This window comes from Triticum urartu, chromosome 1A (assembly GCF_056163025.1).
Source record: "Triticum urartu cultivar PI428250 chromosome 1A, HENAU_Tu73, whole genome shotgun sequence".
Lineage (NCBI taxonomy): Eukaryota > Viridiplantae > Streptophyta > Magnoliopsida > Poales > Poaceae > Triticum > Triticum urartu.
Genome location: NC_141873.1, coordinates 469,491,484 through 469,506,451, shown reverse-complemented (window position 1 = coordinate 469,506,451; position 14,968 = coordinate 469,491,484). Strand labels below are relative to the sequence as shown.

The 14,968-nt window shown below is 52.7% G+C and overlaps 1 protein-coding gene and 1 pseudogene across 1 annotated transcript; both read right to left on the bottom strand.

The window, feature by feature from the left end:
• Positions 1 to 2,816: 2,816 nt before the first annotated feature.
• On the bottom strand, positions 2,817 to 5,952 carry LOC147991753 (protein FAR1-RELATED SEQUENCE 5-like; annotated as a pseudogene).
• Positions 5,953 to 6,411: 459 nt separating this feature from the next.
• Positions 6,412 to 9,276, bottom strand: LOC147991752 (uncharacterized). Its single transcript, XM_087538794.1, has 4 exons — positions 8,752 to 9,276; positions 8,476 to 8,664; positions 7,542 to 8,333; positions 6,412 to 7,332 (listed from the first exon to the last, which is right to left on the bottom strand). Exons 1-4 carry the CDS (start codon positions 9,274 to 9,276, stop codon positions 6,412 to 6,414), a joined length of 2,427 nt encoding a protein of 808 aa, XP_087394920.1.
• Between the last annotated feature and the right edge of the window lie 5,692 nt (positions 9,277 to 14,968).

The following is a 14,968-nucleotide window of genomic DNA, read 5'->3' as shown; positions in this document are numbered from 1 at the left end:
CACCAATCGGTCTACCAAACCCTTAGCACGCACGATGTGCGCACGCTCTAGAATATGTTGTTGTCATCTTTCGTCTTCCCATCTTTAGAAGGGATCAACACATTAACCTTGTCAGGCCCAACTGTCGTTGACGCCACCACGTCAACTGACAGTGCCACCATCCTACACGCATCCATCAACATGCATCCAACGCCGAGACTCCATAAAGCCACGTTGCCGAGACCAGCCGCCGCTGATGCGGTAAGATGCAACATCGCTCCACCTCTTGGCCCCTTGTGTCAGCACCTGTTCCAAAACAGTGCCCCGAGGAGGGGAAACGACACCGAAGGCTTTGCCATCGTCCGATCCGAAAGATCCAGATCTAGAGTTCTCCTCGAAGCATTCCGAGCGGGGTGACGTAGACTACCAATGACGTTAATGACATCGCTATCGTCCGCAAAGACCGAAGTCGATGTGACGCGCCACCCCGACCCCACAGCTGGTTCCGCAACATGAAGACGTAAGCAACTGCCGGCACGCCGAGGGCCACCACGCCCAGAGGGCAGCACCAGCCACCAGCCCGCGCCGCCGGTTGTAACATTTTTGTCTGATTTTTTAGAAGAACAGAGGTTATAAATGTCGCAAACGATGTTGCATACATGTGAAAAATGTTGCATGTGGAAGTTCGATGATGAGGCCATGAGGGATCGGAGATCATAGATTTGACAAGAAATGTTCGGTCGGAAAAAAATTGGGTGGAGACCGGCTACAAACCTCCTCCCGTGCATACCCGATCTGATCTGCCGCCACCTATCATACCAATGCATCCCACAGCATCTGCTCGCGCCCGTTGTGTCGCTCCTTTCTTCGGCTCATTTCGTCGCTCCCGGCGCTTCTGCTCGGCTCGATCGGTAAGCTGCTATATCGGCTCAAGAAACTGAACACAATCCCCATCTTGTTCCACATCCAGCGGACAGCCAAGGCCGAGCGATGCCGGTAGAGCGAGATGGCGGCCCCCGCGGAGCGGATTGGCGGCGACGGTGGACCAGGAGGCACCATGGACACCTATGCCCACGACTCCACGAGTGGTGCGCGTCCGTGGGAGAGCTGCTCAAACTACAGGCGTCAGAAGACCCAAATCAGATGGCAGCCGTGGACGACCGAAGTTGGGCATGGAGGCGCCCTTGCTGGCTCACAACGTGCAGCACCCGCTCGGCGAGTATGTGCGTGCATGGCGCCGGCGTGCTCTCGTGGCCATGAGCTCACCGGATATGATGTCTGTGTTCACCAACAACTGAATGAATTCGTTTTCCCGATTCAAAAGAAGAGTAGCTTTTGACTGATGAACCAGCGCCTTCCATAATAGTTTGAGGTCATTGCAATTTTCTTGTCAATGGGCATCACAATTGTAATATTCTCTCTCCATAGAGCATGACTTTATAATAGTTGAACGAGTATAGTTTTCAGATTTCAACTCTGCTTGATATCACACTGTATTTCTATTATCAATAAGCAAAAATAGGTTCCCTTTTCATGTCCGTTTCTTGGATTGCATTGTTATGTGCTCTATGCTGCCGGCACCATCACATGCAACTTGTTTGTGTTGCACAAAGCCTCCTACAGTTTAGATGTCAGAGTTTTTTTCACTTCTCTGAATTATAATTGATGCACTGTCATTCTCGAAAAATAATAATAATTGGTGCACTGATAGTTCAGGTTTGCAAATAGGTTTAGAGTGGCCTAACGGTGATGTTGGATTGATAGATAGCAGGGGTAGGAAGAGGGAAGAAGTAAAGGTTAAACGGATAATCCGATGACACCGAGAACATGAAGTAGATCGTGTTAAGTAGACTATATTATTTCTGTATTTTCATGGCCTGCTACGAGGTCAGAAAAGATGTCAAAATGCTCGCTGATGTTCTGCTCAATGGATTGCAAGTAAGCATGTTCTTTTAGTTAGAACGTACTTTCTTCAGTGAATTTCAAGATTCAGAAACTTATGATGAAAATAATGCTGATACTCTATTGTAAATTGTTCAGAAATATTGACTGTAAATTTTCTGATCTGTAAAAGGATAGATTCTTGCGATCATCTATAAATTAAAAAAAACTGATGTTTTATATCATCTTTTACATGCTCATATCTTGATTTTGTTGCAAACAGGAAAGCACAGCTAAGTCTTGCTAGCTTTTACAAGAGAGAACCTCAACTCCTTTTTGTTAGAAAAGGATGACATCAATGTATCAAAACTGAAAGCATGAAGATTTCACATTTTACATTTGAACATTTCATTGTACTCATACAGCCCTGATTGGAAAGTGAATGCAAATGGATTCAAATTGGACTGAAATTTAAACACCAAGGAGTAGCATTCCAGTAAAGCAACCCTATGAGAATAAATAGATAATCCTGTACATATTACAAAGCAAGGTTCCATATTGTCATGATTTGGCACTCCATCAGAATGATAGAGCAAATTATTCTTGAAAGCATATGAAAAATCATCAAACTTCAACCATGTCACTCTCAGATGTTAAAACAGAAAACACGTTACAGGTCCAGAACTGCTATTTATCGAAATGTAACTTTCTAATGGACGAGGAAAATGTGGCTTCTTGTTGAATTCCATGTAGAAGACTTGTAAATCCGCCTTGGACGAAAGGAGCAGGCATGGTCGAAGGCTGCCCGTACACATCTGCTGAGAATGTTAGCATGGATGCATTAACATATCCGCCTTCAATCAACGGAGAAGCCATGGTCGAAGGCTGACCATACACATCACTTGATAATGTTGGCATTGAGGCAGTAGCATATCCGCCTTGGATCAAGGAAGAACCTATGGTCGAAGTTGCCAATGAACATCATTTGCAAAGTTTGTCATAGCGTCAATGCTACTAGCATTAAGGTCCTACACCATGGAAGATGAAATAGTTTAAAGCAACAAATTAAGTACAATATGAAAGGAAAATAATGAGTACAAGCCCTGTCTTACGATCAATTCATTTGGACCATTGTGCTCCTCTCTATTTTCTGTTGCATTCTTTGGATCTTCTCCTATAGTCAGACATAAAAACCAAAATAAAATAAAAATGGCTATAGAAACATATACTGGATAATAGCTTTGCTAGATTGGGTACAATCGATCAATACCTTTCGTTTTAGAATTTTTCTTTTTCTTTCCATTCTTCCTTTCAAGAGAGATTTTTGATCGTTTACTCTTTGCGCCTTTTACCACCGGAGGAACTCTAAACGATACAATACCTTTTAATGTCTCTGCAACACACTCAGTCGAAACTAGCGGAACCTCGTTGGATTTTTCTTTCATCTTGCTAAGAGAATTATCTGCTTCCAAATCCAACTTATCTATGGCTTTCTCCAAATCATCAAGAAGCTCTTTCACTGTCGAACATTTCAATGCAACAGATGTTGCCTTCCGTGAGATACGGGCCGCTTGTGTTTTCAAATTTTCCGTATCAGTTCCTTGCTTCTCAATATAAAAGCCTCTCTTTGCATATTTTGTCCATCTATTTAGTATATATTGCGATGGCAAAATGAAAACATCGTTCAGGTTGAAGACTTTGAGAGCATGCGTGCACAACAAACCTATCAGATATGCATTTCATATTTTATCAGTTTGTATTAAACATCAATTGCAATAAAAAATGTGTACACATACCTATGGATTCAAACTTTCTGCAACAACATGCAACAGTCATATCTGTATTGTTGAATACAACTGTTGCTCCATGCTCGCTGCGCATATGTGTAACCATATATGTGAAGATTGGCCCTTCATTTGTTAGCAGTTTACAAGAGAATGTAAATTGCATTTTAAATTCTTTCTCAAACTCGGAATACATCCTACTTGTATACGATTCAGCCGCGGTCTTCAACAATGGTAAACTGCTATAAGTAACCGGGTTCTTTCGACGCGAACTAAAATCTTCATCCAACTCATTCTCGCGGAGGCTCGCCGAGACCTTGTCACACTCTACAAGGAGTTCGGAAAGACCAAGTTTCCTACGGAATCTTTTCTTGAAGACATTATTCATTCCTTCGCTCCTTTGAGTCGAGTTTATATCAGCTGTAAATGAGTCACGATAAATTGCAGCCCACTTTCCCCTCAATTCATACAATTTTGCCATCCATTCGTTGTCCTCAAGGTTATACTCCTCCAACAATTCTTGCCACTTCCTCTTGAAGATACATTCAGATCTGTCTTCATAGACACATTTCTTAAAATCCGGTAGAAACTTCTCAGGATGCTTATGAATTACATGCCCAAGATGTTTAGCAGCATTAAGATAGATGTGCCACAAGCAAAGCCGATGGCTTGTATTTGGAAATACATAAGCAATTGCTCCGTCCATGGCCCTGTCTTGATCAGTGAAAATTGTGCTTGGATGCTTGCCTGACATTGCCGTGAGAAATGTCTCAAATAGCCAAGCAAATGAATCAATGGACTCATTAAATATCAGTGCAGCCCCAAATATTACTGTTTGCTTGTGATGATTGGCACCAAGGATTGGAGCGAAAGGCAATTCAAACTTATTGGTATCAAATGTGGTGTCAAATGATACAGCATCACCAAAGCATGTGTAATCCATAATGGACTGACCATCTGCCCAGAAAAATTAGCTATCTGACCATCCTTCTCATCTAGTTGAATCGCATAAAAAAATGTTGGATCCTCCCTCTGCTTATTCTTCAAGTATTCTAACAGTGTTTTTGCATCATTGGACTCTAAATACTTCTTCCTTTCCTTACCAATCTCATTATTGCAATCCATTTTTGAGAATGGAACTTTGTCGACTCCTCCATAGAACTCTACCATAAAATCATACACCTGAGATGGCTTCATCCCAGCTTCACGTATCTGGCCAATTAGCGCTCTGTCCGCTTCTACAACACGTCGTTGGGATCTCGGCTTGTGCGACTTATTGGGATTTTTCAAGATAATGATTGTGATCGGTTACAACCTTTTGCACTGTCCAAATCCCCTCTCTACTGACACTAAATTGAACACGAGCCTGGCAACCTGTTCTTGTAGTGGCCTTTGATGATTCGGTTTCTAGTTCTCCCTCATTACTGCAAACTATATATTTTTGGTATATAGTTCGATCTTGGCGGCGCTTTGTCTGGCTCTTTCTGATACTAAACCCAATCTTGTCGGCATACGTGTTGTACATGTCGTATGCTTTCTGCTCTGAATCGAACGACTTTCCCATTTCGGGAACGATCAAAGATCGCCCAACTTTATCAGCCATCTACAGTAGAAAGTGTTGAGAATTAAAGTTACATTACAATGTAAAATATATATTATGTCCTTCACAACACATTTATTTTAGACTAGGTGCGTCATGGATGGAATACTTTGTTCTGAATAAGCTATTGTACTTTCAAGCCAAATATGAGCTAATCATTGTTTACAAAATTATTAATATGTCATCCTCAAATTGTTCATTACAGATAAACATCCTATCTTGACTTCATGATCTCTAGCTTTTGGCATGACAATGTACTGTACACATGCAAGCTGAGATTGTTGTAAGAGACAATCTTGAAGAACCAGGCAACGACCATACCTGTTGTATCTCCTCTCCGTCAGCTCCACGACCAGTGTCGATCACATCGTCCTCCTGGCCTCTTTCTCCAGTCATGTTGGTTGTGTCATACTCCTGGTCTTCTGTTACGTGCGGTGGCGGCAAGTCTATGTCGCATGTTGCTTCCTCCGGCGCCACTGTCGACAGCGGGCTGTATGAGGTGGAGCCGCGGTCGTACTCATTCGCATGGTTTACATGATCCAAGGCAGCGACAGGGCCGAACTCTGGCGTGACGACTCCCGTCCTTCTCGATGGAGGCAACACTTCAGGCAGCGGGAGCACGGCCCGCGGCGGCCATGGCTCTCGTTCCGGGCCGATGCAGCCATGGGAGAGAGAGGGCGGCGAGGCGTTCTGGCGCGGTGCGACCATAGCCGACCCAGGAATCCCATGCCCACCAGTCCAATGGCGTGGAGAAGAAGGCTCCGATCGCTCGGCCATGGAAACTCCGATTACCGCGGAACTGATTGATACGAGCCGTGTAGTTTGTTTCCTGGAGCCGATGCAAGGTACTCGAGCCGAGAAGCGTACGTGCAGGTGGGGATGAGAGGATAGCGTTAGATGGAGAGCAGGGACAGGTGGCGGCAGATCGGACCGGGTATGCACGGGAGGAGGTTTGCAGCCGGTCTCCACTCAATTTTTTTTCCTGTTCGGTGAGATGGTTACTGAAAAAGGCTTTCGCCTCGCTTTATATTATAAAGCACATGTCCAAGCCAACAATCCACAGAGGTTCAAACACACACACCAAGTTCATACAGAACACAGGATCCATAAGGGTTAATGCTGAGGGCACAGCTCAACAAGCCCTAGAACAGAAATAAACGACTGCAACTAGTCGGGCTCCGGGGGGGGCGGCGGAAGCGGTGGCGCCAGGCGGAAGGCGAGCGATCGAAGGTCGGCGAGGAGGGTGTTGATGACGTCCCGATCCTGAGGGCGGCTAAGCGGCCGCCAAAGCTGCAGGTACCCACACATTTTTAAAATGGCGTCAGTAGCACGTCTGAGAGTAACCTTTTGGATGACAAGCTTATTGCGGACAGTCCACAGCGTCCAGGCGAGGACCCCTACGTAGAGCCAACAGATATGTCGGTAGCGAGGGGGGAGGGAGGCATGGATCTCTGCGAGAAGGTCGGGGAAATTGGAATTGCACCACTGTCCACCAACCGTCTCGCGGAAACTGGACCAAAGAAACTGGGCCGTGGAGCACGCGAAGAAGATGTGGTTAGCGTCCTCCACCGTGCCGCACAGGGGGCAAAGCCCATCTCCAGGTCCGTTACGCTTGAGGACTTCGACTCCGGAGGGGAGGCATCCACGGATCCATTGCCAAAGGAAGATCCTAATCTTCAGTGGTAGGCGGATATCCCAGATCAAACTGAAGGGCTCGGGGGCGGGCGAAGGCGCGATGGCCGCGTATAGGGACTTAGTAGAGAAGCGTCCGGAAGATTCTAGGTGCCAAGAGATGGCGTCCGGGGTGTCGGTGACGTTCATCGGGAGAAGGGCGATGTCCTCGAGGAGGGCATCCCAGGCGGCCACTTCGGGCGGGCCAAAAGGGCGGCAAAACGCGAGGCGCCCTAAGTCAATAAGGGTCGTCTCAACAGAGACCCGCGGGTCAACAGCAATGGCGAAGAGCTCGGGAAAGCGGGCGGCCAGAGGGGTGTCGCCGATCCACCGATCAAACCAGAGCAGGGTCGCGGACCCAGACCCAACCGAGATGGACGTGCCAATGCGAAGCACAGGGAGCAGCTGAATAACGGCCTGCCAAAACTGGGATCCGCCCGAACGCTGACAGAAAGCCAGAGGCTATCCACGGAGGTACTTGTTCCGGATGATGGTGAGCCAAAGCCCTCCGTCACCATTAGCAATACGCCATAGCCACCGGGTCAGGAGGGCGATGTTCATGCGTCGGGAGGACAAAATCCCCAGACCCCCTGGTCCTTGAGTTTACATATGTCCAGCCAACTGACCATATGGTACTTCTGTCTGTCATCCTCGCCAGCCCAGTAGAACCTGGATTGGTACCTGGCAATTTCCGTGTGCAGCGTTTCATGGAGGCTATACAATCTCATGAGGTACCAAAGAAGGCTGGCGAGAGAGGAGTTGATGAGAATCACACGCGCAGCCTTCGATAGCCAACGCCCTTTCCAAGGCTCGACGCGATGTTGCATACGGGTCACCGTGGGGCGGAGGTCCGCCACGGTGAGGCGCGAATAACTAATGGGGATCCCCAGGTAGGTCATGGGGAAAGAACCCAGCTGACAGTTAAGTCGGTCAGCGATAGCCTGAGCTTCCACCGGAGGGTAACCAAGAACCATCACTTCGCTCTTATCGAAGTTGATCGTTAGGCCCGACATCTGCTGGAAGCACAGGAGGAGGAACTTCAGGTTAGCCACGTCCTGAGTAGAACCTTCAACCATTATTATGGTGTCATCCGCGTATTGAAGGAGGGAGACCTCTCCCCCTCCGACTAGGTGGGGGACAATGCCGTGAATATGACCGGCACCCTTGGCTTTTTCCAGGATGGCGGCCAGAGCATCGACCACCATGTTGAACAGGAACGGCGAGAATGGGTCCCCCTGACGCACCCCACAGAGAGTGGGGAAGTATGGCCCAATCTCGCCGTTGATGTTCACCGCGGTCCGCCCACAGGAGACTAATTGCATCACGTGAGTCACCCAACGGTCGTCAAAGCCCTTACGCAGCAGCACTTCCCGAAGGAAAGGCCAGTGCACAGTATCATAAGCTTTATGAAAGTCCAGCTTCAGGAAGACATCGCGATGTTTTTTCACCCGAACTTCGTGAAGGACTTCATGGAAGACCAACACGCCATCTAAAATAAAACCGGCCTTGGATGAAGGCCGATTGGTTCGGGTGAGTGATCGAGTTAGCAAGCAGGGTCACCCTATTGGCGTACCCTTTGGCCAGGATCCGGAATATCACGTTAATCATGGTGATGGGACGGAACTGGCGAATATCAGAGGCGCCCGGAACCTTTGGGATGAGGGTAATGATCCCATAATTGAGGCGACCAAGGTCCATAGAGCCTGAATAGAACTCCTCGAAGAGGGCCATGACCTTAGGTTTGACTGTCTGCCAGAACGTTTTAAAGAACGTAACGGGCAAGCCATCCGAACCCGGGGCCAAGGAGGGGTTCATTCCTTTAATGGCCGCGAGTACCTCTTCTTCGGCGAAGGGGGCAACAAGGGCCCCGTTGGCCTCGTCGGAAACCAACTCCACCCCCGTCCAAGTGTCGGGGGCGAGACTAGCGCCACCCCGAGGGGTGGGGGTAAAGAGGGCTTTGTAGAAGTCGTCTACATGAGCCCGAATGGCTGCGGGGCGGACAAGGGGGGCGTCATCCTCCCACAAGCAGTGGATGGAATTTCTCTGGCGTCGGCCATTCGCAACCGCCTGGAAATATGCAGTGTTTGCATCGCCGCGGAGCACCCATCTTTGGGTACCACACAACCTCCAGTATGCCTCCTCATCTGTGTAGATGGAGGAGAGTTGATCCTCAAGATCATATCTCAGCATCCACTCATCTGGGGAGAGCCCGGAGGAGTCGGTCCGGGCGTCCAGAGCCTGAATAGCCAACAGGAGAGATCTTTTACGCTCGCGGAGGTCACGGCCAAGATTAGTGCCCCAGCCCTTCATGAATTGGCGGGCAAGCTTGGCGCAGAAGTGCCACGAGTCAACGGCGGACATGGAGCGATGGGGAGAGGCGCGAGAAAGAGTCCAACGAGCAGAGACCGCATCCCGAAAGCCGGCTTGTTTGAGCCAAAAGGACTCAAACCTAAACCGCGACGGGAGGGGGGGCGCTCCTCCACAGAGGATAGGAGGAGAGGGACGTGGTCAGACCCAATCCGGGTAATCGCCCGGAGCGAGGTCAGGGGGCACCTCAATTCCCACTCCGGGGAAACTAGGACACGATCCAAGATGGATCGCGTCGGGTCGGCCTGGCGGTTAGTCCAGGTGAATCGCGCCCCCGTCCGCTCGATCTCCCGGAGGCCAAGCTCCGCGATCCAGTCGTTGAACAACTGCATACGGGGGAGGTTAATCCTATCATTATTCTTCTCGTCCGGAGAACGGATGAGGTCAAAATCTCCGCCCACAACTACTGGGAGGAGGGAGGCGGAGATCTTTTGGTGGAGCTCCGCAAGGAAGGTCGGGGAACGTCGGTGATCCGCCGGACCATAGGCAATCACGACCTCCCATTTGAAGTTCAGAGCTCGCTCAAGGATCTCTATGCTAACGAAGAATTCGCCCCGGTCCATGCCGCCCACCTCAAAGGTGGCATCCTTAACCCTAAAAGGATGCCACCAGAGTGGCCCGTGGTCCCACTAGAAGGGAGCCAATGCCAGGCGAAGAGGTGAGAGCTGAGGCAGTCAAGCTCATGGAGGGAGAACTCAGTACGCAAGGTTTCCTGGATTGCAATGATGTCAATGTGTCCGTCACGCACGTATTCGACTAGTTGGAGGCGTCGACCATCATGAACGAAGCCGCGGATGTTCCAAAAAAGGGCCCGCATCTAAGCCCCCATCGGGGGCTGCTTGACCCCAGAACACGAGATGCGATTTGGGCGCGGAGAGCAGCAGTGCGGGACCGAGTGCGCCCACGAATAGCCCCATCGACCACCGAAGGGGCCTGAACAGCGGTACGGGCAGTCTAGTCCTCAAGGGTCCTACGCAGGCGAGCCCGAGTCTCAGCCAGCTTACCATCCAGGATCTCGCGAGCCCTAATGGCCGCGATCTGCTCTAAGGGAGGACCCACTTCCCCCCTGAAAACGATGGCCGAGTCAGTGGCCACCTTGGCAAGGTGTCCAAGAGGAACGGCCTCAAGCGCGGAAAAGGAACAACAGGAAGAACTGGGGAGGGCGGAATCCACACCTGACTCGAGGTTCCGGGCAGCCGCCCAGATCTCAGCACGCTCGGCGATGGACGGAACCGAGGCATCAGCCGGGCGGGCCGCATCGAGGCGAGCGCTGCGGCGAGACGCCGTCACCGGCATCGAGGAGGAGCGGGGTCGCCTGGTGTACGCCACCGTCTGGGGAGGGATCGCGGAGACCGGAGTGGTGATGACCACGGCCACCGCCGAAGCCGGGGAGGCAGGGGAAGTGGGGTGGGCGTCGGGGGTCACCAGCGGGGGAAGCGGGGCGACGAGCACCAGGGTGTCACCAGACTCATCCCCCACAGGCGGGAGCACCAGAGAGGGCTCTCCGAGGGGAGGGGTCCCACCGTCACCACCCGTGAGGACCGGAGGGGTCGGGGCTGGGGGGAACGGTGGTTCCGGATCCGATGGAGAGGAGCGGCGAGCGGAGTCGGCGGACGGAGAACGGGGCGACGAGGGGGGCACGACGAGCATACCAACACTCGAGATGTCACTGGCTGACTCCGAGGCAGGGGGAGAGGGTGCCACTGGGGTGCGGCCAGCTAAAGAGCCACCGCGAGGTCAGCGGCAGACACCCGGGTGCGGCCCTGCCCGGAGTCGCCGCGACCCGATGGGGGGTTGGCGGGCTCACGAGACGGGGAGCGGGAGCGCTCAGAGATGTCGTTGTCCTCCTCGTGGTCGTCAAAGCGGGAGTGGCAGGGGTGCCGGTGGTGGGAGCCATCGGCATCCGCGGGCCCGCCCCGTGGAGGCTGTTGACGAAGAGGCGGGGGCGGCCAATGTGGTTCGGCGGCTCAGGGCAGATGGTGAGGTCGTATCCGTCATCGTTGAAGAAGACCCGAAGCGTGGTGTGGAGCTTGGAGGTGTCCAGGCATTTCACCTTGACTCGGACCTCCTCCTCCTTGCGCAGAGAGAGCTCGTCGACCACCACCACCTTGCCCAGGATCTTGGACATACTGCGAATGACCCGCTCAGACCGGGCCACGTCTGGGAGGCCGGCGATGAGGAGCCAAGCAGTGTCGAGGACCGCCACGGCCTTGGGATCCCACCTCGGCTCGAAGATATTCACCACAATCCAGTTGAGGGCCAAGGTGATGTTGTCGCTACGGGTGCAGAGGCACATGCTCAGGGCGTCGGGGAAGATCACCGAGAAGGTGTTGGGCGCGGTGGAGGTCACCTGCCAATCCCACTTGCATCGGCAGAGGTGGTTGAGCTCGGCCTCGATCAGCTCCGAAGTGGCGACGCCCTCCCCCACGACTGTCACAAGGGCCAGGAGCGAGGGGGAGGGAGGCGGGAGCTCCGGCACCTCAATGTGGAAGAATCCCATGTCCTCGATGCCGTGGCCGTACATCATGATCTCCTCTGTGACCGGGCGCTCCGAACAGAGAACCGCAGGGTGTCCGGCTTCCTTGCAGAGGTAGCAGGTCGGTGGGTTGGGGCAAGCCACCTGGAAGTGGCCGGGCAGGCCGCAGTTGAAGCACGGCAGACCCTCGGGGGCGGCGACGGCACCCGAGGCCGGGGTCACCACGGCGGCGGAGGAGGCGGCAGGTGGAGGGCGAGGCGGCCCCTTCTTATTCTTCTTCTTAGCGCCCGGGCGCCCATGGTTCCTGTTGCCACCGTTAGATGGTGGAAAAGCAGCTTGGGCGCGCGGGGGCTGGTAATGCCGGTTCTCAGGGGCGGTGGACCCGGAGGCGGGAGGAGCCTAATGCGAAGGGGAAGGCCGGCGGGAGCCACGGCCGACACGGGCCGGCGAGCGCCGGGTCGGTGACCGGCCTCGGGCAGGGGAGCGCTGGGCAGGCGAGTTGGCCCGGTCCCGAGAGTCCTCCCGAGGCGGATCCCGGCGGGCTGGCGAGTGTGAACGGCAGTCATCCCGCGCGGGGGAGCGGCGTGATTGGCGGGAAGGGGAGCGGCGGGGGTCGCGGGAGTCACGAGCAGGGGAACGGCGAGCCGGGCGGGAGGTGAGCTGGCTCCGGAGGTCAGCCTCCCGCCGGAGGCCGTCGGGGGAGGAGCGCGGAGGATCCCGGCGGTCATCCACACGCCGCTTCGGGCGGGGCTCGGCATCGCCCCAGTCCCAGGGCATGGCCGGCGGGGGAGGGGGGCGAGGGGCGCGGCGGCCGGAGGGGACAAGGGAGGCGGCCGGAGGGGACAAGGGAGGCGGCCTGCGTGGCGGCGGGATGGGGAGCGAGGGGCGAGGCACGGGGGGCACGGGGAAACCCTACAGGGGGCCAAATCGAGCGCCGGGACGGGCCAGACCGCGCCGGGGGGCGCTGCTGGGCCACACCACGCGCGGCCGGGCTGGACGGCCGGCCCACGAAGCGGTCGGCGGCCCGCATCCCACATGGGGATCCAGCGGCCGACAGCCCGGGGGAAGGCCCGACTGGTTGGGCCTCAGGGAGGCCCAGCAGCAGCGCAGCCCGAAACGACCGGTCCGGGGCAACCAACCGGGGCACGAGGGTTTCCCCAGGCGCCGCTGCGGAGGTCGCCACCGGGGCAGGACGGGGGCGGCGCGGCCAGGGCACGGCACGCCGGCCGGCCGGAGACAAGGAGGGAGCAGCTCCGAAGGAGGAAATGAACGGGCAAAATGTTGGGGAACATAGTAATTTAAAATTTTCCTACGCACACGCAAGATCATGGTGATGCATAGCTACGAGAGGGGAGAGTGTTGTCTACGTACCCTCATAGACCGGAAGCGGAATGACAACGCGGTTGATGTAGTCGTACGTCTTCACGGCCCGACCGATCAAGCACCGAAACTACGGCACCTCCGAGTTCTAGCACACGTTCAGCTCGATGACGATCCCCGGACTCCGATCCAGCAAAGTGTCGGGGAAGAGTTCCGTCAGCACGACGGCGTGGTGACGATCTTGATGTTCTACCGTCGCAGGGCTTCCCCTAAGCACCGCTACAATATTATCGAGGAGTATGGTGGAGGGGGGCACCGCACACGGCTAAGAAAACGATCACGAGGATCAACTTGTGTGTCTATGGGGTGCCCCCTGCCCCCGTATATAAAGGAGTGGAGGAGGGGAGGGTCGGCATTCTCTATGACGCGCCCTAGGGGAGTCCTACTCGCACCGGGAGTAGGATTCCCCCTTTCCTAGTCCAACTAGGAGTCCTACCATGTAGTAGGAGTAGGAGACAAGGAAGGGGAAGAGGGAAGAGAAGGAAGGAGGGGGCGCAGCCCCTCCCCCTAGTCCAATTCGGACTAGGCCTTGGGGGGCGCGCGGCCTGCCTCTCCCTCTCCCCTAAAGCTCAATAAGGCCCATATGCTTCTTCTCCCGTATTCCCGTAACTCCCGGGTACTCCGAATAATACCCGAACCACTCGGAACCTTTCCAATGTCCGAGTATAGTCGTCCAATATATCGATCTTTATGTCTCGACCATTTCGAGACTCCTCGTCATGTCCCCGATCTCATCCGGGACTCCAAACTCCTTCGGTACATCAAAACTCATAAACTCATAATATAACTGTCATCGAAACCTTAAGCGTGCGGACCCTACGGGTTCGAGAACAATGTAGACATGACCGAGACACGTCTCCGGTCAATAACCAATAGCGGAACCTGGATGCTCATATTGGCTCCTACATATTCTACGAAGATCTTTATCGGTCAGACCGCATAACAACATGCGTTGTTCCCTTTGTCATTGGTATGTTACTTGCCCGAGATTCGATCGTCGGTATCTCAATACCTAGTTCAATCTCGTTACCGGAAAGTCTCTTTACTCGTTCCGTAATACATCATCTCGCAACTAACTCATTAGTTGCAATGCTTGCAAGGCTTATGTGATGTGCATTACCGAGAGGGCCCAGAGATACCTCTCCGACAATCGGAGTGACAAATCCTAATCTCGAAATACGCCAACCCAACATGTACCTTTGGAGACACCTGTAGAGCTCCTTTATAATCACCTAGTTACGTTGTGACGTTTGGTAGCACACAAAGTGTTCCTCCGGTAAATGGGAGTTGCATAATCTCATAGTCATAGGAACATGTATAAGTCATGAAGAAAGCAATAGCAACATACTAAACGATCGAGTGCTAAGCTAACGGAATGGGTCAAGTCAATCACATTATTCTCCTAATGATGTGATCATGTTAATCAAATAACAACTCTTTGTCTATGGTTAGGAAACATAACCATCTTTGATTAACGAGCTAGTCAAGTAGAGGCATACTATTGACACTCTGTTTGTCTATGTATTCACACATGTATTATGTTTCCGGTTAATACAATTCTAGCATGAATAATAAAAATTTATCATGAAATAAGGAAATAAATAATAACTTTATTATTGCCTCTAGGGCATATTTCCTTCAGTCTCCCACTTGCACTAGAGTCAATAATCTAGTTCACATCGCCATGTGATCTAACATCAATAGTTCACATCTTTATGTGGTTAACACCCATAGTTCACATCGATATGTGACCAACACCCAAAGGGTTTACTAGAGTCAGTAATCTAGTTCACATTGCTATATGATTAACACCCAAAGAGTACTAAGGTA